Source organism: Macrotis lagotis, chromosome 2 (genome assembly GCF_037893015.1).
Source record: "Macrotis lagotis isolate mMagLag1 chromosome 2, bilby.v1.9.chrom.fasta, whole genome shotgun sequence".
NCBI lineage: Eukaryota > Metazoa > Chordata > Mammalia > Peramelemorphia > Peramelidae > Macrotis > Macrotis lagotis.
The window spans coordinates 244,336,543-244,361,106 of NC_133659.1; the positions used below are offsets into that span (position 1 = coordinate 244,336,543).

The window sequence follows — 24,564 nt, forward strand, 5'->3', positions numbered from 1 at the left end:
ATCACAAGGTGCTAAGTACCTTGTCTAATGAGGGCACTATAAACTAAGAGGACCTGAGCCATTGTCTCTGTGATTTACAATCATTTGTAAAGTTCTCAGTGAGACCTCCAAGAGTTAATTAGATCAGTGTCCTGTGTTTTACTTAATAAGGGGTAAAGTGAGAGACACAATAGGCCTTGCTTCACTTAACAAGGTATTAAGTATCTTGGGTGAGTGGGGTGGGGGTGGGGGTGGGTAAAATATGAAGGAAAATAGACCTGGGGGAGGGGCACAAATAATTCAAGAAATAATATGGCTTTGGATGATACTTTAGTTTGTAAGGAGGATTGTGTATACATGAAAAATACTTGAAAAGGATGTAAGGTAAAAAATAATTATAATTATAATATGATGCAATTTGAGTCAATGCTGCTTATCAAGCAATCAAGTAAACAATCTGTGATGATATCTTGATAAGAATAGGACCTTATCAAGCAATCAAATAATCAAACTGTGATTGATGATACCTGATTAATAATAATAGCACACCCAGGGAAGAGGCACAAAAATTTATAATTTTAGAGGAAAAGAATGGAGAATGTGAATGATGAGTAAATTGTATTCAATACATTTAGCTCAGTGAAGGAATAAGATACATTCCCATTTGGTTTAAAAATATAACTTAATCTACAGGAAAGGGGGGCACTGGGAATGGGAAAGATAAGGGAAGAAGGGATTGATAAAGGGGAAGGGAAGGATAAGTGAAAATAAATTGAAAGTTAAATTTCTAAAAGAAAAGTCAAAGGGGAAAGGTAATAAAATTTTGGTGAGGAGGAAAAAGAGCAAAGGAAAGAGATAAGTATACATGGAGAAAGATAACATGAAGAGAAATACAGAATTAGTAATTTTAACTGTAAATGTGAAGGGGGTGAACTATTCCCATAAAACAGAAGTGGATAGCAGAATGGATTAAAAACCAGAATCCTACACTATGTTGGTATACAAGAAACACATTCGAAACAGAAAGATACACACAGGGTAAAGGTAAAAGGTTGGAGCAAGATATAGTATGCCTCAGCAGAAGTAAAAAATCTGGGGTAGCAATCTTAATCTCAGACAAAGTAAAAGCAAAAAATCAATCTCATCAAAAGGGCTCAGGAAGGAAACTACATCTTCTTAAAAGATACTATTGGTAATGAAGCCATATCATTACTAAACATGTATACACCTAGTGGAATAGCATTCAGATTCCAAGAGGAAAAACTGAGTGAATAACAAGGAGAAATAGACAGCAAGAGACCTCAATCTCACTCTTTCAGAACTAGATAAGTCTAACAACAAAATAAACAAGAAGGACATTAATAAGGTAAATGAAATCTTAGAAAACTTAGATATGATAGACCTCTGGAGAAAACTGAATGGGGATAGAAATGAATATACCTTTTTCTTGGCAGTACATGGCATATTCACCAAAACTGACTAAGTACTAAGGGACAAAAACCTTAAAATCAAATGCAGAATGGCGGAAATAATAAATACATACCTCTCAGACCATGATGAAATAAAAATTAGATGTAATAAAGGGTCAGGGAAAGATCAACCAAGAACTAATTGGAAATTAAATAACTTCATCATAAATAATGGGTTGATCAAAAAGCACATTATAGAAATAATCAATGATTACATCCAAGAAAATGAGACATCATACCAAAATTTATAGGATGCAGCAAAGGGGAAATGTATATCTCTAAATGTCTATATGAATAAAATAGAGAAAGAGGACATCAATAAATTGAGTATGCAACTAAAAAGCTAGAAAAAAGAACAAATAAACAATGTCAACTAAATACCAAATTAGAAATTCTGAAAATCAAGGGAAATTAATAAAATGTAAAGCAAGAAAACCATTGATCTCATAAATAAAACTAAGAGTTGGTTTTATGAAAAAGTTAATAAAATAAACAAACCTCTAGTTAATCTGATAAAATAAAAAAAGAGAAAGAAGATAAACAAATTACCAGTATCAAAAATGAAAAGGGTAAACTACCAATGAGGAGGAAATTAAAGAGATAATTTGGAGCTTCTTTGCCAAATTATATTCCAATAAATTGAACAACTTGAGTGAAATGAATGAATATCTACAAAAATACAAACTGCCCAGGTTAACAGAAGAGGAAATAAATTACCTTAATAACCCAATTTCAGAAAAAGAAATCGAAGAAACCATCATTAAACTCCCTAAGAAAAAGTCTCCAGGTCCAGATGGATTTACAAGTGAATTCTACGAAACATTTAAGGAACAATTCCTATTCTACACAAGCTATTTAAAAAAACAGAAGAGGATGGAGTTCTGTCAAAGTCCTTTTATGACACCAACATGGTACTGATACCTAAACCAGGAAGAACAAAAACAGACAAAGAAAATCATAGACCAATCTCCCTAATGAATATTGATGCAAAGATCTTAAATGAAAATTTAATAATGAGACTACAGCAAGTTATTACCAGGATCATATACGCTACAGGTTGGATTTATACCAGGCAGGCAGGGATGGTTCAACATTAGGAAAACACTCAACATAATTAAACATATCAATAGTAAAACCAACAGAAATCATATGATTATCTCAACAGATGCTGAAAAAGCCTTTGATAAAATACAACATCCATTCCTATTAAAAACACTGAAAGTTTAGGAATAAATGGAGTTTTCCTTAAAATAATAAATAGTACCTATCTAAAACCATCAACAAATATTATATTTAACGGGAATAAACTCAGACCATTTCCAATAAATTCGGGGCAAAACAAGGATGCCCATTATCACCATTACTATTCACTATGCTATTGGAAATGCTAGTGATAGCAATAAGAGAAGAAAAAGAAATTGAAAGAATCTGAATTGGCAATGAACAAGCAAAACTTTCACTCTTTGTAGATGATATGATGGTATACCTAAAGAACCCTAGAAAATCATCTAAAAAACTCCTTCAAATAATTAACATAGCAGGATATAAAATAAACCCACATAAATCACCAGCATTTCTACATATGAACAACAAAGCACAAGAACAAGAGATATAAAGAGAAATTTCATTTTAAAAAACTGTAGATAACATCAAATACTTGGGAATCTACCTCCCAAGAGAAACCCAGAAACTGTATGAACACAATTATAAAGCTCAACTCACCCAAATAAAGTCAGATCCAAATAACTAGAAAAATATCAAATGCTAATGGTTAGGTTGAGTTAATATAATTAAAATGACAATTCTAATTACTTATTCCGTGCCATACCAATCCAACTACCAAATAACTACTTTACCGAACTAGAAAAAATAGGAACAAAATTCATCTGGAGAAACAAAAGGGCAAGAATAGCAAGGGAACTGATGGAAAAAAATGTAAATGAAGGTGACCTAGCTTTACCAGACCTAAAACTATACTACAAAGCAGCAGTCATCAAAACTGTCTGGTACTGGTTAAGAAATAGAGGCTTATAAAATGAATAAATTATAAAATGAATCAGTGGATTAGAATATGTTCAAAAGAAACCTCAGTAAATGACTACAGCAATCTACTATTTGAGAAACCCAAAGACATCAACCTCTAGGATAAGAACTCACCATTTAATAAAAATTACTGAGAAAACTGGAAAACAGTATGGCAAAAACTAGGCACAGATCTACATCTCACACCCTATAAGGTCAAAATAAAGTCAAAATGGGTACAGGATTCAGACATAAAGAGCAATACCATAGGTAAATTAATAGACCAAAAAATATTCTATCTGATCTATGGAAAAGGGATAAATTTATGACCAAACAAGAATTTGAGCATATAATAAACTGCAAAATGAATGATTTTGACTATATTAAATTAAAAAGGGTTTGCACTAATAAAATCAATGTTGCCAAAATTAGAAGAAAAGAAGAAAGCTGAGGAAACAATCTTCACAACCAGGAGTTCTGATAAATGTCTCCTTTCTAAAATATATAGAGAATTGCATCAAATTTATAAAGTCACAAATCATTCCCCAATTGATAAATGGTCAAAGGACAGTTTTCAAATGAAGAAACTGAAGCTATATATAAACATATGAAAAACCGTTCCAAATCACTATTGATTAGAGAAATGCAAGTTAAAACAACAATGAGGTATCATTTCACACCTATTAGATTAGCCCAGGTGAGAAAAGGGATGATGATCAATGTTGGAGACATTGTGGGAGGATAATAATGCATTGCTAGTGGAGTTATGAATGAATCCAGAGCAATATGAAACTATGACCAAAGATCTATAAAACTGTTCATACCCTTTGACCCAGCAATTCCAATTCTAGGACTATATCCAAAAGAAATTGTAAAAAATGGGAGGAGTCCTACATGTTCCAAAATATTCATAGTAGCTCTTTTTGTAGTGGCAAAGATCTGGAAATTGAGGGGATGCCCATCAATTGGGAATGGCTAAACAAGTTATGGTACAGGAATATTATAGAATATTACTATTCTATAATAAATCATAAATGGTCAGACTCTAGAGAAGCATGGAATGACTTACAGGATCTGATGCTGAGTGAAGGGAGAAAAAACTATGGAATCTGAATGCAGAACAAAGGATACTATGTTCACTGTTTATTTCTTTTGTGTTTTTACTTTCTTATGTGTTTCCCCCTTAGCTCTAATTCTTCTTTCATAGCTCAACTAATATGAAAATATGTTAAACAGGATTGTCCATGTACAACCTATATCAGATTGTTTGTTGCCATGAGAATGGGAATGGGAAGGGAGGGTGGTAGAGAAATATGGAACTCAGGGGCAGCTAGGTGGCATAGTGGATAAAGCACTGGCCTTGGAGTCAGGAGGACCTGGGTTCAAATCCAGTCTCAGACACTTAATAATTACCTAGCTGTGTGGCCTTGGGCAAGCCACTTAACCCCATTTGATTTGCAAAAACCTTAAAAAAAAAAGAGAGAAATATGGAACTCAAAAGCTTGTAAAAGGATGAATGCTGAAAACTATCTTTGCACGTAATTAGGAAAAATGTTTGGAGCCATTAAAAAAACAAATAAATAAAAGAGGTAATCAATGGATTCTTTCTATTTATACTCTGCTCTCTATTTCTAACAAATCAAGAAACAATAAACAAAACCAGAAGAATGAAACACTAGAAGAAAATGTGAAGTACCTCAGTGGAAAACAACTGATCTGGAAAAACAGATCCAGGAGAGATAATTTAAGAATTACTGACTACCTGAAAGTCATGACCAAAACAGGCCTTTGTTTTTCAAGAAATTCTCCAGAAAAATTGCCCTGTTATCCTAGAAGTAGAGGGCAAAACAGAAATTGAAAGAAGCCATCGATTACCTCCTGAAAGAGATCCCAGAATGAAACCTACTAGGAATATTATAGCCAAATTTCAGAACTCCCAAGTCAAGGAGAAAATATTATAAGCAACCAGGAAAAAATGGTTCAGATATCATGGCACTACAGTCAGGTTTCCACAGGATTTAGCAGCATCTACATTAAAGGCTCATAGGGCTTAGAATATAATATTCTGGAAGGCAAAATAACTTGGATTACAATCAAGAATCAACTGCCCATCAAAACTAAACATACTCTTTCAGGGGAAAAGATGGACATTCAATGAAATAGGGAACTTTCAAACTTTCCTGATGAAACAACCTGAACAGATAGTCTGGTCTTCAGGTACAGGACTTAAGTGAAGCACAGAGAGAGGAGACAGGAAGGGCAAATTATGAGGGACTTAATGATATTGAACTATTGAACTGTGTGTATTCCTGCAAGGAAAGATGATATTCTGGTAACTCATATGAACCTTCAAATATATATATATATATATATATATATATATATATATATATATATATATGCAGAATAGGGAGTTGAATTTAAAGGTATTATACATATATATATATATATGTATATATATATGTAAAAGATGGAGTTAGTGGGCAAGAAAGGAATGTACTGAGAGAAAGGGAAAAGAGAGGTAGAATGGGATAAGTTATTTCACATAAAAAAGGCAAAGAAAAGCTTTTAAATTGGAGTGGAAGAAGGGGAATGTGAGGGGGAGAGCATGAACCCTTACTCTCATCACAAGTGACTCAGAGAGGAACAGACTCAATTGGATATAGAAACCTATCTGACCCTAGTGGAAATTAGGAGAGGAAAGGGATGGGAGAAAGGAGATGGGGGAAGAAAGGGAAGATCTTGAGAAAGGGTAGTCAGATACAACACACTTTTGAGGAGGAACAAGATGAAAGGAGAGAGAGGACAGAGTAAATGGGGGTGGGGGGGTAATAGGATGGAGGGAAATACAGGTAGTGTTACCAACTGTGGGCAAAAAAATATTGAAGCAATTTCTCTGATGAATTTATGATAAAAACAAAAAGAGCTGATGGTGTCTGAATACAGACTGAAGGACACTTTTTTTTAGGCTTTTTTTTTGCAAGGCAAATGGCGTTAAGTGGCTTGCCCAAGGCCACACAACTAGGTAATTATTAAGTGTCTGAGACTGGATTTGAACCCAGGTACTCCTGACTCCAAGGCTGGTGCTTTATCCCCTGCGCCACCTAGCCGCCTCCTGACACTTTTTTTCTCAATTTGTTTTTCTTGACATTTCTCTTTCTTTTGGGGGGGAGAAGGGATTATGCCTACTTTTACAACATGACTACTATAGTAATGTGCTTCATGGCTACACAGTTTTTTAACTTACACCAAGTACCTTGCTTTCTTAATGGAGGGAGTGGGGTGGGGAGGGAGGAAGGGAAAGAAAGTGAATCTCAAGCTTTTGGAAATAAATGGTGAAACTTGCTTTTGCTTGTAACTGGCGAAAAAAATTAAAAATAAAAATAGGTTATCAAGGCTCTTTTTTGGGGGGGGGGGGTCATGCTATTTAGATAGTTCCGTGTTTCTTTTCCTCCCCCTTGATTTCTTGTTCAGGTTAATTGTTTCTACTATGAGATACTTTACATTTTCTCCCATCTTTTTAGTCCATTGAGTTGACTAATATTTCTCACTGTCTCATAAAGTCATTTGCTTTTATTTGATCCATTTTAATTTTCAGGGAGTTACTTGTTCAATCCAGGTTTTGTAATTTTTGTATCAATAGGCTAATTCCCTTTCTAATTCTTTTTCCCAGAGTTCGCATTTCTTTTTTTTAAAGCAAGTTTTCTCTTTTCATTTATAAAAAAAATTTTTAAATATTTTTTGTAACTCTTACTTCATTGCTTCCATTAATTCTAATTCAATTTTGTGTCTAAATTGTGCATTTCTCTTAGGCATTGCTTGTGTATGTTTTAGATTGATTCTATTCCTATACATTTGTGCCTTGAGCTGCCAACAAAATAATGCATTATGATGTGGTTCTATTTTTGTTTGCCCACTCTTTCAGACTACTTTTTGATTTTGAACTTGATGTTAGGACCTGGCTCTATCACACTTTTGGAGGGAAGTTTAAACTGTTCTTTTTGTTGGTTTCTTGGAGTATTGAATGTTATGTTATTCTAGTACTTCTGGGGAAGGCTAGGGATCCTTTAAGTTTTTAGTGCTTCCAAATAAGGTCTGATCCGGAGCAAAATCTAAATGTTGTCCTGGTCAAGTCCAGCAAGTTCCAAACCTGTGTTTGTATCTAAGCAATACAACTAGCTGGAAAGCTCTGCAGGCTCAGTGTAATAGAACTATATGTTTCTCTTGTGTCTGGAATTCCAGCTGTGGTTACTCCATTGCAAGTTACAGGTTGAGCTAGAAGACTGAACTGAGACATTGCTCTAAGTCATACCATGGTTGTTTGCTTCTTAAATTTGTTTCTTTCTCAGTATACCAGCCATTGCCTTCCTACTTTCTTTCTTACCCCTTCTCAGTCTACTCTCAATCTGTGATCTGGACCTGAGTAGTGAACACTAAAGCTGCTAAATGGCACCTGCTATTTTATCCTACATGCAGTTCCTTTGGTATAGCTCTAGGACCTCCTCTTGTCATGGTGCACAGCCTCTCCCTAGATGTTAATGTCCTATGCATAAAGTGTGATTCTGACCAGATCCTGTCCAAAGTATCTTCACACTTCTTTGTTTGTCTTATTATGCCAACCTAGGCTTGACAAATGATTTATGGTAAGCTTTTTCTAGGTTTCCTCATCAGGAATTAAATTGATATTGTTTTCTAGATCTGTATGGAGGATTTTAGGGGAGAGGGAGATTAAGTTTGCTTTACTGCTTTCTGCCCCTCTGCAATCTTGGCTCCCCTTAGAAAAATCCCTTTCACAGCATCCCTGACAGATAGCCAAATAACTTGTAATATAATGTAATGCAATGACAAGAAAGAAAGTGATACCAAAGCAGGCAAAGAGAGTAAAGTGTTTGGGGATTAAATTGCATGATAAAGACAAAAAATAAGTTTAGAAGACATGAGAGACAAAGGGGAAGATGGGGACGTAGAAAATTATGATGAAAGCGTAACTTCTGAGTTCAGGATCACGTAAGCAGCATAGTTATAGATGATGTTGTAAATTAAAGCATAGTCATTCCTGTGGGTGGTTGAGGTAGAATGAAGAGAGATCACTGGAAGGTACTAAACTCTTTTTGAATATGGAGGATCAATAAATTACTGCAATAAAGATTTATTCTGTAGGATATACATTAATGGAGTATCCCTCAAAAGAGAAGAAGATGTTGAATTATGGCAACAAAGTAAAGTGATAGTGAAGAGAATCAAGGGCTATGCCTATTTCTACAATAGGTCAATGTGTTGGGTCATGAAAGAATGTGTATTCTATATGGGAAAAGATGATCAGGAATGTCTTCTAGACAAAAGGTTTCTGAGAACATAAAATAAAAAAGTGTGAGAAAGAGTTTAGATCTGAGGGGAGTGAGTTTCTTATTAATTCCTGTTCCTATAATCAAATTATTAATTGAAATAAATTTTAATTAATTTGCTTTGTTGTTTATAATTAATTTTCTGATTAATAAATTTTTATTATTAGGGGGTTTTTTTAGGCTTTTGCAAGGCAAATGGGGTTAAGTGGCTTGTCCAAGGCCACACAGTTAGGTAATTATTAAGTGTCTGAGGCTGGATTTGAACTCAGTAGTCCTGACCCCAGCATCGGTGCTCTATCTACCTAGCCAACCCTTTATTATTAGTTTTAAAAAAAAATTTGAGACCTGAACTCTTCTTTCCTCTTGCTACTCCCCAACTACTAAAAAGGCAAGCAATTATATATATGAAGTCATGAAAAACATATTTTCTTATCAGCCATGTTACAAAAAAGAAACATAAAGAAAGTAAAAAAATTATACTTCAATTTGCACTCAGAGTTCATCAGTTTTCTCTATGGAGGTAAATAGTATTTTTCAAAATAGATCCTCTGGAATTGTATCATCGCCTTGATCAGATTAGTTAAGCCTTTCACATTTGATCATCATTACAATATTAGTTATTGTGAACAATGTACTCTTGGTTCTGCTCAGTTTATATGACCTCTCAAGTTTTTTTTAAGTATTCTGTTCATAATTTCTTATAGCATAACAGTATTCCATCAGAATCATATAACTACACTTTAACCAGTCATTCTCCAAATGATGGGCATCTTCTCAATTGACAATTCTTTGACATCAAAAAAGAGCTGCTATAAATTCTTATACATATAGTGAGATAGTCCAAAGGGCTACAAAACTGTTCATACCCTTTAACCTTCCAGTACCACTACTGTATCCTAAAGAGATCAAAGAAATGAAGAATGAACAACAACCAAACAACAACAACAACCAAAGAACTGAAATGGAACAAGAAAAACATCTAGGTGAAAAGATAAAAATTGTAAATTTTTCTCTATTGTCCAAGAACATTAAGAGTAAACATTTATACTTTGTCAAATGAAATCAACTGGTAAGCAATTTGACAAATTTTTGTTGAAGGTCTACTAAGAATCTATCTGAATTTTGGAATATTAGAAATAATTTTTTAAACATCTCCATAAAAAAAGTCAGGAAAGAGACAGCTAGGTGGTGCAGTGGATAGAGCACCAGGCCTGGAGCCAGGAGGATCTGAGTTCAAATCCAGCCTCAGACACTTAATAATTTCATAGCTGTGAGACCTTGGGCAAGTCATTTAACCCCACTACCTTGCAAAAACTAAAAAAAAAAAATCAGGAAAACTATATCCGACAGTTCAAAGTACTGTCAAATACCATACAATTTATGTCCTATGAATCTTATTATCTTAATATCCAAGTCAAAATCTGAATGGGTTGTTATACCTGAACATATGGCAGGGACTCCCCAGACAGGTGACCAGGGAGCTTGGAAAGCATATACATTGTCTCCTTCTGAAATGGCATTCAAGTCCTCTTCATCAAAGAAAGAACGTTGGAATCCATTGGGGGACAATTCAACCAAAACAACCTGTAATGGACAAAGTTTCTTCTTTTAATTTTTAAAGCTGTAGCCAACACAGTAAACAAAGTAAGAAATGACATTATAATACCTTAGTGTAGTAATCTCTCTTCTTTCAAAATCAGGGAGCGTACCAGAAGCCCTCATTCTCTCTGAGTCTCTAAATGAGCAATTTAATAAGATTTTCATATTTTCTGTTTCATAGAAAGGTTCCTTTGGATTCTGAAGTGATCATCATAGAAATGTGTAGGAAAAAACAACCTAAACATGTTGTTTTAAAACAGCACTGCACTAGCAGAAAATTCTCTCCCTTTAGACTAAAGCAAATAGCATAAATACCCTAGGAAAGAAGTCAACTAATCCAAGCTTCATTCTATCTTGGGTATAACTCACTGGATACAGTTTCCCTGGTTCAGAAATGGGGTATTAAGGTTAAAAGAATTTAGTTAACTATGTGACCCTGGGTAACTCTTGTGAACCTCAGGGAGATAATATTTTGAAAAGCAAGGGGCTAAAGTAAGCAATTTCTTCGGACTCTCAGATGTAAGATTTTAAGCTGCAACTGCTCCATTCTAAGCCATTAGAGGACTCAGAAGTTTCTAATCCTGATGGGGCTATTTATGAACATTATTTTTATCACTTTTGGTGGGTTACCAAAAGATCACAAAGAAAAAGTCCCAATTTTTGCTGCATTATGTGTATAAATGCATATCATCATTATATATGATCATTTAAGAAGGCATTGATCTAAACCATAATAAATAGAATAATTGATAGCTTGTCTGTCCAAAATGATTCCCTAATTCCTATGAAATATAAAGACCTAAAGTTAGCTTCTCCACACTCCTGATTAAAGTACTATGGGAAAATATGACCAAAAAGCACCTAGATTAGAAGGGGTTTTAATCTTCAGTGATGAAAAGAGAACCCACATTAATGTGATCATAGATTCACTGTTGTATTTATGAAGAGTATATACATACTTGAAGAGTATATACATACATCTTGCCAAGCATGATAGATTGTTTCGGACTGGACTAAAAGTTGTACTTTGGGTCCATCCATCCATCCTTCCTTCCTTCCTTTCTCTATTTCATGAAGCAAGAGTATCCAGAAGGACCTAATAGCTGACAGCATCAACGTCACATATAATTTGAATGACAGAATTTGAGTTGCAAAGAAGCTTTGGAAGTCATGTTGTCCAATCCTTCAAAGAGGAATACCCAGCAAGTGATCATCCAATTCCTGCTTAAAGACATCTGTAGAGGGGGAACATATCATTCTTTAGACAGGCTATTCTATTTTTGGACAGATCCAAATGTTAGATTTCTGGACTTGACAATCATGTTCTCACCTTGTAAAATCCCTGCCCGCTGCTGTCCCCATTTTCCAATATTGAGTCCTCCTAGGGCTTCCATTTTGGAGATGGAACCAGGGTGGCCAGCTTTCTTTCCTTTTCACCTATGCTTCTGTCTCTCCAGAGATTGTTGCTATGCTCCCAAGTAAATACCTTCCTCTCTCCCCATTTTCAGCCCACTTTTATGTGCCATGTTTTCCCATTAAAATGCGATCAAATTTGTTGAGAACAAGGACTGTCTTTTTGCATTTGCAACTCAAGCATCTGGCATAGAATCTAGTACACTTCAAACATTTAGTACTTGTCTTCCTGCTTGCCTATGAAACCGCTCTATTTAGAGTTGTGTGCTTTTCCTTATTTATTTTTAGTTCTAAGAAATATGAAGCATCTTCAAATTCTCTTATGAATGAGGAAAGCGATACCTGTTATTTTTCTTATACCACAGAGAGGAGGGAAAGAATCAGAGAGGGGAAGTGATTTCTTCAAATTTTCAAAAAGTCATTAGTACAACTAGATAGTTCCTATAGATTCAGTGCTTTAAAATTTACAAAAAAGTATTATTCTCACAACCACCTATAACATAAGTAACATAAGTATTATTATCCCCATTTTACTAATGTGGAAACCAAAACTCAGAGATCAAATAATTAGTTTGTTCTTTTTATTTTTTTTTAGGTGTTTTTTTTTTGCAAGGCAAACGAGGTTAAGTGGCTTGCCCGAGACCACACAGCTAGGTAATTATTAAGTGTCTGAGACCAGATTTGAACCCAGGTACTCCTGACTCCAGGGCTGGTGCTTTATCCACTACGCCACCTAGCCGCCCCTAGTTTGTTCTTTTTATTATCCAAAGTAATCTCGCAAAAGATTTTTTTTTGAATTCTAATTGTTTAATACACACACACACACATATGTATATATAGTATAATCATACATATTCCATATACAATTTTTGTGGCAAAAGGAAGTACCTAATTAATAGCAATCAAGAAAGAATTTGATTTTATATATTTCTTAAGGTGAAAATTATATTCTCAATTAAAACTATGATTCCAGGGGTGGCTAGGTGGCGTAGTGGATAAAGCACCAGCCCTGGAGTCAGGAGTACCTGGGTTCAAATATGGCCTCAGACACTTAATAATTACCTAGCTGTGTGGCCTCGGGCAAGACACTTAACCCCGTTTGCCTTGCAAAAACCTAAAAAAAAAATAAACAAACAAAAAAAAAACCCTATGAGTTCAGAGATAAAAACTGTGCATGGTCAGATTATGTTATTTGCAAACCTAGTGATGAATATGCAATGAAATAGCAATTTATGAGTGAGATGGCTGCCATTATTTAATTTAATCAATCTAAACTGCTACATCAATCATCTTCCTATTATTTTGAGGTCAGCATCTATTAAATTTGATTCCATCAAACCTCATTAGCTGTGATTTTGCCTTCTTCTGCTACCATCTTTCTCAGGGTTGCTACTGTACTGAAAAGGGGCACTGACAAACCAATCCGTAAGAACCTCTGACTCCTGGACTGGAAAAGCAATGTGACATTTAAGGACCTGAAAAACAGAAAAGAAGATATTTCTGGAAAATTGAAAGGAATAGAACTTTTGTGTCATAAATTGCAAGGTTTAGCATTTAAGAAGTTAATTTCAGCTTCTGTACTTTAAATACACTTAAGAATTACAATTTTATGAGGACTCATTATGGTAAGTTTCTGCTTCATACCAGGAACAAAAATTTTGAAATCACAGAGTTAAAATGTTTAATTTTTTTCAATTATCAAGAAATATTTTCTCACTTATAATTCTCTCCCACCATTCACTAAAACAAAGAAAGAAAGATAAGAAAGAATGATCATATTTAAGTACAGTCAAGTAAAATTAATGATCATATCATTTTAAGTCAAGTAAAATTAAATTACCATGGGGCAGCCAGGTGGTGCAGTGGACAGACCACTGACCCTGGAGTCAGGAGGACCTGAGTTCAAATCTGTCCTCAGACAATTAATAATCACCTAGCTGTATGACCTTGGGTAAGTCACAAAACCCCATTGCCTTGCCAAAGAAAAGTCAAAAAAAAAAAAGATAAGAAAATATTAATGGGGGCAGCTAGGTGGCGCAGTGGATAAAGCATTGGCCCTGGAGTCAGGAGTACCTGAGCTCAAATCTGGCCTCAGACACTTAATAATTACCTAGCTGTGTGGCCTTGGGCAAGCCACTTAACCCCATTGCCTTGCAAAAAAAACCCAAAAAAAACAACTTAAACCTAAAAAATATATATATATATATATATTTTTTTTTAAATTTGATCTACTATCTATATGAATGCTTTTTTCTTATATTCTCTTCACTAAATAAGCATTCATAATTCCTTCCATTAATTTTGGCTATAATCTTGGCCCTTTTAACATCCTGCTCATCCTTCTCAGGATGGTGTTCAGTTTGTTAATGTACTTCTAAAAATATTGTACCCAAAGGTGTTATAAGGGAGGTTGGTACATATATCACACATCATCATATATCATAGTGAAAGGTACACTGTCCCTTTAGGTTTTTTTTTTTTCCATAAGAAGTTAATGATAGAGGGGGCAGATAGGTGGCACACTGGATAGAGCATCAGCCCTGGAGTCAGGAGGACCTGAGTTCAAATTTGAACACAGACATTTAATAATTACCTAGCTGTGTGACCATGGGCAAGTCACTTAACCCCATTACCTTAAATAAGTATTTTTTAAAAAGTATTTTTAAAAAGAAGTTAATGATAACAGAGAACAAATTGGAACTATGCCCAAATTGTAATAAAACTGTGTATACACTTTGCTCCAGCAATAACAATACTAGGTCTATATTCCAAAGAGGTCATAAAAAAGGGGGAAAGTACACATATGCACAAAAATATTTATAGGAGTTCTTTTGTTAGTGGCAAGGAACTGGAAGTTGAGGGGATGTCCTTCAATTGAGGAATGGCCAAACAAACTGCAGTATATGAATGTGATGAAGTACTATAGTTCTGTAAGAAATTATGAGCAGCCAGATTTCAAAAAAGCATGAAAAGACTTGCATAAACTGATGCTGAGTGAGGTGAGCAGAACCAAGAGAACACTGTACACATTAAAAGCAACACTGTGAAATGATCAACTATAATTAATGCACAACTCCTCTCAGCAGTTCAGTGATAAGGACAGTCTTGAAAGACCTGTTAAAGAAAATGCCATTCACATTCAGAGAAAAAAAACTTCTAATATAAAATAAAGCATACTATGTTCATTTTTTAAAAATGTCTTACATGTTTTTTCTTTCTTTTCCACATCCCCCCCCCTTTAGTTCTAATTCTTCTTTCTCGGTTTGACTAAAATGGAAATGTTAAATGCAATTTTACACATACAACTTATGCCAGATTGTTTGCTGCCATGGAGAGGGGGTTGGAAAGGAAAGTGGTGGAAAAATGTGGATTTCAAAAGTTTGCAAAAAAGATGAGTGCTGAAAACTATCTTTGAATGTAATTGAAAAATAAGTGAAGAAATAAATAAGGGGGAAAAAGAAGTTAATGATAAGGAGTGCTTTTGTTCAAAGTAAAAGGTTTGTGTTCATTTTGAAGTTATGATTGAATATTGTGATACCCAATAGAAGTAGAAAAGTATAAAAATAAAATACATGGATGAAGAATAAGTTTAAGATAAGATTTCGCTTAGTTTCAGACAGAAAAGAACCTTTGTATAGACTTGCCATCAATTTTTTCCAGCATCATCTTTTTTTCTAATGATTTTTCTCTTCTCATTAGGTGGTCAAAAGTATTTAAGCTTCAGCTTCAGTGTTTGACCTTCTAATAAACAGTCTTAATTTCTTTAAGTATTGACTGAATTGATGTCTTTTCTGTCCAAGGAACTCTCAAAAGTCTTCTCCAGTACCACAATTCAAAAGCATCATTTCTGTGGCACTCACCTTTCCTTATATCCAAGTAATACAGCAACACATTGCTACTGGGAAAACCATAGCTTTAGCTATGTGGAACTTTGTTGACAAGGAATTGTCTCTGTTATTTAATACACCACCCAAATTTCAACTATATAGATCACAGCAAAATGTGACAAGTCTTCAAAGAAATGGAAATACAAGGTCATCTTACTTGTCTCCTAAGAAATATGTATGCAGGTCAAGAAGCAACAGTAAGAACTGACAGTAGACCAAGATTGGTTTAAGCATGGAATAGTTCAAGGTTGTATTATTGTGACTTTATTATTTAACTTATATGCAGAGTACATCATGGAAAATGCCAGTATCAAAATTAAAATTGCCATGAGAAAACCAACAATCTCAGATATGCAGATAATAACACAGTGGTGGCAGAAAGTGAAGAATAAAAAAGCTTCTTTATGAGAGTGAATGAGGAAAGTGGAAAATCTAAACTTGAAGCTTAACATCAAAAAAAAAGTTGATGGCATTATATTTTGATTTCCTATTTTAGCATTTTAATCCTAGAATTTTTTTAAGGTTATTTCTAGAAGATGTAGTTTTTCATAGAACTGATCACATTTAATTGAAAAAGCTTTAAAGACTATGTTCCACTAGAAAATATTTCTTCATCTTAAAGAATTTTGAGGATCCACAGTCCTTAGCAAAGAAGTAATTTAGGGTATTGCCAATGTTCCTGAATGAACCAATGAGTAATGTGTCCTCAGGATATTTTAAGTGTGAAAGAAAAAGAATCAGAGAAAAGATCTTCATAAAGGATGCAACTTCTGAACTGGGTCAAAAAGGGAAAGGATGGAGAAAGAGACATAAAGACTTTGTCCTTAGGTTTCCTATAAAGAGTTAGATTTAAAATTGAGTGTATTGTTGGGATCTGAAGTTCACGTACCTGGTCTGACATGATGGAATGGGTAGTGACACACAAAGAAAAGGATCAAAGGTATTACTCTGTTTTTGGCAATGAGGACAGGTCAATGAAGACCTATAATAAAAAAAATTAAATTTAAGACCACTTATTAATGTACTTCTATGGTAAAAGAGCTTTTTATACATTGTACAAATGTATGAATTATAGTTGCTAAGAGATACATTTCTGCTACCTTGTAAATAAAATTAAATACTGTTCTATTTGTTGTTAAGCAGCAAATGAAACCCAAAAATCAGGTGGTAAAATGGCCTATTACCTACTGTTCAGACAGATTTTAATGCATCAAAACAATAGAATCTTAAATCTAGAAGTCTCACAAGACCTTTAGACCATATTAAGTCCTGACTCCTTGTTTCAGAGATGAGGAAAATCCATTGAGGCAATGTAACTTGTCTATCTAAGGTCATACAAGTAGAATCAAATGGAATTTGAACCTGATCTCCATTGTTTCCAAAGTAGTATATGCTGTTTCCCCTGATACTGACGAAAATACTCTATTTTAAAATAATATATATATATATAATTTAATTTTGATAATTCCATTGGCCTTATTTCTAGTTATATTTCACTAGAAAAAATAAAATCTAAAAATGATTTCATTGCATGTATCTGTATAATGAACTAGGTAGCCAGATTATATAGATGAGGGAGAATCTATTATTTCACTGGGTTATGACTATAGTTCTTTTTTTTTTTTTTTAGGTTTTTTGCAAGGCAAAGGGATTAAGCAACTTGCCCAAGGTCACACAGCTAGGTAATTATTAAGTGTCTGAGGCCGGATTTGAACCCAGGTACTCCTGACTCCAGGGCCGGTGCTCTATCCACTGTGCCACCTAGCCACCCCTGTAGTTCTTTCTTAATAACAGTTTTAGAGTTGGGAGAAATTCTAGAAATCATCTAGTCTAACCCATCTATGTTACAATTTAAAAAAATGAAGTTCAGAGAAAGGAAGTTACTCACCCAAGAAAAATAAATATTAAACAAAACTGACATTTGAACACAGGTCTTCTACTTTTCCTACAACATCACATGCTTTTGTCACATTTCCTTGCCCTCCTTTCCCCTTACTTTCTCTCCAATTAATGGCCATAATACAAAATGAAATATAATTTATTATCTATTAAACAAAGTTTTATCCTTGATCATCTATTCAAGGAGATACATTGAAATGTTCTGTATTTACTACTCTAAATTTTTGTAAAGTCCCCCAAATTAAGTACCTGTTCATATGGATTCCTAAGCCCATGAATATGAATGTACAATGGTCCATAAAAACAAGTATTAGAGAGTTTCAGCTCCTGAGGAGCTAAGCTACACATCTGAATACTATTTTAGAAGTCAGCCAGCAAAAATAATGTTCCTGAAGAAAAAAAGCCACAATGCCATAAAATTTCCAGACCTATTTTCTCATGACACTGTCTATCAAACTGTAGAGGATAAGGTCCTGGACTTGGAGTCAGAAAGATCTGGTTTAAAATTTCTGCCTTTGACATTCACTAGCTACATACCCTGGGCAAGTCATTTAATTTCCTTGTGCTTCAGGTTCTTTGCTTGTAAAATGAAATGATTAAAGTAAAGGGCTATAAGATTTTGTCCAGCTCTGAACCTCTAATCTGAAGAATCATTTCATTAAAAGACCTATATAGACTTCTAACTCCATAATTGAATGCTTGAAAAGAAGCTAACAATGACATGAAGAATCCAAGAAAGCCTTCCTTGAATCTAAATTTTAATGTTTAGGAAAAAATTCCAAACTCACTCATCTCCTTGGCATCTCAGGTCTAAATAGGGGTGGGAAATCTCTGATTCACAGGTCATATTAGAGTGGCAATGCCAAGGCAACTGCAGGCAGTACTGGAAATTCAATAAATCAAGCAGCTTTTTAGTGGTGATTTAACTAAATATTTTACCAAATATAGCCTGTGAATGATCTTAAAAGGTTCCAAATGGACCTTGGCAGAAAAACGATTCCCCACCCTGGTTTAAGATAACAGAGGTATAATACTCATTTCTTCAATATCATCATTCTTACATATTATCTTCCTGAACATAAAATCATGGATAATAAGTAACTAACTTAATCCTCCCACAATTTACATCTTCCAGTATTTTAAATGGCTAATTAATAATAAAAACAAACAAAAAGCAATCAAAAGCTTTGCAGGCAAACTCTCCATACAAAATGAAAGTGCCTTATTCAACCACCAATAATGAAGCTTCAATGCCCTCTCTAGCACTGTTGTTATTCATCAAATGATTCAATTGTAAAACAGAAATAGAAATTGTCACTAACTCATGCCTTTTCTCTGATTTTTAAAGTCTCTTGCTTTAGAATAGGAAATACCAAATATTTTTCTGCTTTTGTATTAATTTTTTAGCAATGTAATTTGTCCCTTAACATTACCACATTCATTCCTTTTTCTCAGAGCACTCTTTACACTTCTAACTTCACAAAGGATACAGACAATCCACTGTAAATAACTGATTGCTAACTTATTAACTTGCTAGCATTATTATTATGCTTCTACCTTTTCTACTTTTATACTTCTTTCCTTTTTTCTTTCACACAACACTATGAGCATTTGGGCCTAAGAGAGTTGATAATATCTATTTTATTACATTTCCCCTAAAGTCCTTGGGGAATGTTTTTTTACACAATTCACACTCCAACAAGTAACTGCGAAATAGTTTGTATTATTAATTGATGTTTGTCCTTCTTTACTTACAATAGCAAAACAAGGTGACAAAATAGAGTTTGTAACTGAGTTCAATTCAACAAATATATATATTAAGCACTTACTATGAAAAGGAAAGACAAGAAGCTTACAATCTAATGGGAGATTACAATCTAATGGGCACCAGTGCTCACATATTCCATATCCAATGGGTTTTTATAAGTGAGATTTCTTTTGTCTGCAAAATCAAACAGCCTCTAAGTTGAAATAAATCTTCAGGGTTATCTACCCTAGTGAATATTCAAATAGGAATGCACAGTGTAACAGCTCAAAACATAGTTAGCCTTCATTTGATGATCTCTAATGATCTTCAATCAAATAAGTCCATTTTACCTGTGGTCCTGCCTAATTCACTTTGCCTTAGTTTATATGTCTTCTCTAATTTCTTCAGATTCATCAAAATAGCATTTTATACAGTAAAAGCAATAGTGTTCAAAGTATTATTGTACAATAGTATTCTGAATATTATATATAATCAAATCAACTATAAAGCACCCATGAAGGAAAATACTATATACTTCCAGAAAAAAGAATTGATAAACTGATATACACAGTATAGATTTATATATGGTGGCCTTCTCTAGTACAGGGTGAGGAGGGCAAGGGAGAAGGAAAGAATGCAATTTGGAACTTGAAATATTACAAAAATTGGAAAAAAAGAAAAGAAAAAATAAACCAAAACAACTTAAGAGCAAAAAATAAATCTTCGGATCACTTGTTTCAGACCAAACTTTTCAACCAGTGAAGACAATACAAAATGAAGTCTTTCTGTAATATTCAAACTTATCAAATCCATCTTCATATATATAGTAGCTTTGTGATCATAGGCAAGTAACTTACCATATCTAAGACTCAGTATCCTTATCTACAAAGTGGGTATAACATTACTACCTAGGGTTGAAAAGATTACATGAGATAATCTTTGTAAAGTACTATGCCATATGTCTTTTTAATGTTTCACAGTTCTAAAAAAGTAGGCATTCAAATACTTAGATGGCAGAAAAAGAACTAAAAAAGAAAAAAAACTAAAGAAAAAGAACTAAAGAACTAAAACTTTCCCAGATAGGACTACTTGCCCTAAATCTTTTGGAACACACATTTTATACAATACTAGTCAATTTATAAATCCGGATAGTTGAGCATTTTTTTGCTAAATAGGCTTACAGAGGCAGCTGAGGGAAGAAATAGACAAATGCATATACAATCACATATGAATATATACCTCTATTGGGGGGGAGGGACAAGGGAGGTGTGTGGATGCTGCCCAAAATTCCCCCAGAAGTAGAATATTAAAGGCTTTCTCAATACCAAAGAAAGTGGCTGGGAGCTCCAGATTGATTATGACTTCCCTGACCCTCTAAAGTTCTGTGGTAATTATAGAAATCAGACAAAGGAAGAAGGATCTATAGATTAAGTTAGTACAGATGGGTTAAGACCTGGGAGTCCTAGCAGCAGTGCTCTTTGGGTTTAGGCCCTCCGTGCCCTTATTGTTGTTATATTGGCTTTCACTAATAGGGACCACATAGCATGTGTATATGTATGTGTGTGTGTGTGTGTGTGTGTGTGTGTGTGTGTGTGTGTGTGTGTATATATATGCTTTTTTTTTTCTTTCTTACCTATACTGGGCTTGAAAGTGATTCTGAACAAAACTTTGTCTTGGAGAAAGTTGATCTGATGATAGAGTTTGCATCAAATTTTTGCTGGTCTCAGGCTGGGGCTGTGAAGAAAATTAGAAAATTAAGATTAGATAAATACTTTTAATTACCTAGTAAAATCATAGCTTCCTACTTTCTATACCAGACTCACTTTTAACTCCAGGTTCAACTATTTCAAAGTTTCCCTGACTACCACTCTATCTCCCATGCCCCTTTGTCTTTCACTGTTCTTGCTGAACCAAATCACAATTTGGGACCAGATCCAGTTTCTCTGCACTTAAACCAAAAATTCATCAGAGAAAAAAATAAAGAATTTGAGAGGCAGAAAGAGAGAGACTATGAATACATGGAGACAGGAGATGGAATGCAGATGGAATTCAACAGTAGGTTACCTTTTGTTATAGCAAAGACTAAAAGATAATGTTAGAGAGTAATGTTAGAACCAGACTGTTGAAATTTAATTGCTAGGCTAAGGACTTGAACTTTTGTCCTGAAGGAGAGGAGAAATGTCAATCTAATACCTCAAAGAGATTAGAGGGCAGAATGACCAATCTATAGGCCTTAAAGCAGTTCTAACAGCAGATAAAGGTCTGAACTAGGGTAGTGTGAGTCAAGAAAAGGCAATTCAGTAAAACATTATGGAGAAAGAATTACTAGAACTTGGCAAGTGATTGGAGGGAAGATCAAAGATGACTGAATTGAGTATAAACCTAGGTGTAGGGGAAAATATTAAATCTGGAAGAGGAAATAATTTTGAAAGGAATATTGAAAGAAACTCTCAAGGGAATTCTGCTAGGGGGTGACCAGAAGCAGGTCCCTTTGATGATTTTTTCATGCAATTTGCACAGTATTTTATTTCCCAGAGTTCTTTCCTCCAGATAGTTTCAATAATTATACCTAGCCATAGTGACTTCACAATCTTTCTCTCTAGCTTTCTGTAACTCTTTGGAGATGAAATCCAATAATTGTTCCATTTAACAGACACTTGCAACCTAGCTTATACTTCTTGCACCTTTATTTTTGATAGTTCCTTTTACAGTCAAAAAGAGGGCGACTTTTTCCTTATCCATGGAAACAGGTATCCTTTAGGATTTCTGTCAGCTGATATCTGAACATGTTATTATTTCCATTGTCTTTTCTTCTACCATAACCCTAAGTAACTCCCAGTAACCTAAAAGAAGCATTTCTAGTTATATATATATTGGATCACTGTAACTTACGTATGTACTTACAATACATTTTTATTAATGACTTCCAGGTCTTACGTTATTTTATCCCAAGTACTCTTCTCTCAAGGTCCACCTCACATAACATAACTAATTGATCAATATATTGAAAAAGTCTGAAAATCTATGTATGTATGTATGATACATGTGGTCCTCTCAGTTCCACAAGGGAGTATCCTCTTATACTTTTTCATCTGAGACCTTCTTGATTTTTATAATTTTGTTACCCTCACTTTTAATATTTTTGGTATATAGTTGTTATTTCCACTTAAGTTGCAGTTACTATATATATAAATTGTTTACTTCATTGTGCATCCATTCACATAGATCTTTCCATGTTTCTCTGTATTTACCATTTACAACATAGTACATTCACGTACCACAATTTATTTATCCATTCCCTAATGGCCATCTACAGAAGAAGTTGGTTTACATATGCTTTGCTGGCCAAGAAAAAGTTTTTCACAAAATTTGTCTTACAGGACGAATAAAAATTTGCACTACAATTATGCTTGGATTTGAATAGCTCACAAAGGGATGATGCTCAACTAGGGCAACATTTTGGGGTTTGTTATTTTAAAGGAATCACAGGTCAGTATACTGCCTAATTGGCTTCAACTCTTCACAAAGTTAATATTGTTAACAGTACCATATCAAGAGTGTTCACATGCAGTAGATAGAGCACCGGCCCTGAAGTCAGGAGTACCTGAGTTCAAATCCGGCCTCAGACACTTAATAATTACCTAGCTATGTGAACTTGGGCAAGCTGCTTAACCCCATTGCCTTGCAAAAACGTAAAATAAAATGTGTTCATGTGTGTTTGCATATGTTGGTAGTATTTTACATAAAAGTGTGTGGGAGTGACTGTGATCAAAGCAAGGTTTGTAACAATGGCCTCAAAGAAGAAAAAAGATTGAAAACGAAGGCATAAAGAAGGAGACCATTACATTGGAAATGAAAAAAGCATGGACGTAGTATGCATGTGACAATTTTATAACCGGTCTACTATTACAATCTGCATCAATTTAAAAAAGGACAAAAAAAAAGGCAGTGGATGCAGCAAAAGGGGATATGAGAATATCAAAGCTATGGTCCTGTGTTCTAGAAGACATTGAAAAGTTGCTTGTCGTGTCAATCAATGAGAAGCAATTAGCAGATAACACCGTAAGCAAGAACATAGTCAGGAGCTGACAACAGACAAACTGATGAGATTTCATAAGGAGCAACAATGAGAGGATACAGAGGATATCTCCTATCAAGTGAGATTAGGGAGATTTGTCAAATGTGTGGGAGGAAAAGTGCAAAATTTTGTTGAAAAACATCACTGTGCTAGGTGGCACAGTGTATAGAGCACTGACCCTGGAGGCAGGAGGACCTGAGTTCAAATCCAGCCTCAAACACTTAATTACATACATAGCTGTGTGTCCTTGGGCAAGTCACTTAACCCTACTGCCTTGCAAAAAAAAAAAAAGAACAAAAAACATCACCCAAATAAAATTGCAGCAATGAGAGCCACAAATATTTTTTTTAACAATAATGCAATATCACATGTCAGTGACATTTTGAAAAAAACATAAAAAACAAGGGACGTTATTTTCCTAGTCAGAAGCAAACTTAAAGGAAAAAAATCAGTGACTCAAAACATGAAAGTGTTTCTTAAAAAATGAAAAATAGGTGAAGGCACTGGTGTATGTCTTACTTTCAGTGAAAGCAGCATAAGAGAGAATACTACCGACATTGAAATCCCTGAGATTCTCCTTCCAAGAAATTACCCTTCCTCCTCCTCTCTCTCATCTCTCTCATAACAGCCATGACTCTTCTCAAAGGTAAAGTGCAAAGTAATTTGTTTTATTTTGGGGTTTAAATCATTGCTATTGTATTTCAGGTGCATTAGTGACAAAAAACTTATTTAAAATTGTAAATAATTATTTTTACAAGAATATTTTTTGGGATGTGGTATCAATCATTCAACTTTATATTACTTCCTATGGGAAAATTTGCATTGTAATATGAACAAATCACATGACACATAGAGTCTCAGAATGAATTAAACTCATACATCAAAGTTCTATTGTACTTTGTTCCAAATCATTGCCATCATAAAAAAAGTTGCATATGCATTGATGTGTATATATGAATACAATAAATGCTCAGATAACATTTATTCCCCTTTTCCAATAAGAAACACCAAGAACAATGAGGAAATCATTTTTATGGTAAGTCCATCATGCTTGCTGCCAGAAGCGATCTTTTAAATAAATTAATAAATATAATTATATTGTATTAATAATATAAATTGAAGGGAG

General features: G+C 34.3%; 1 protein-coding gene across 3 annotated transcripts in view; it reads right to left on the reverse strand.

Annotated features, from left to right (window-relative positions):
- Positions 1-24,564, reverse strand: part of USP43 (ubiquitin specific peptidase 43) — a 126,955-nt gene that overhangs the window by 58,898 nt on the left and 43,493 nt on the right. For all 3 annotated transcript variants that reach the window (XM_074225603.1, XM_074225602.1, XM_074225604.1), the window contains exons 3-6: positions 20,994-21,094; positions 16,604-16,696; positions 13,167-13,302; positions 10,255-10,399 (exon numbers count right to left, since the gene is read on the reverse strand). In XM_074225603.1, coding sequence (XP_074081704.1) covers positions 10,255-10,399; positions 13,167-13,302; positions 16,604-16,696; positions 20,994-21,094 — 475 coding nt within the window. The remainder of the gene's footprint in view (positions 1-10,254; positions 10,400-13,166; positions 13,303-16,603; positions 16,697-20,993; positions 21,095-24,564) is intronic.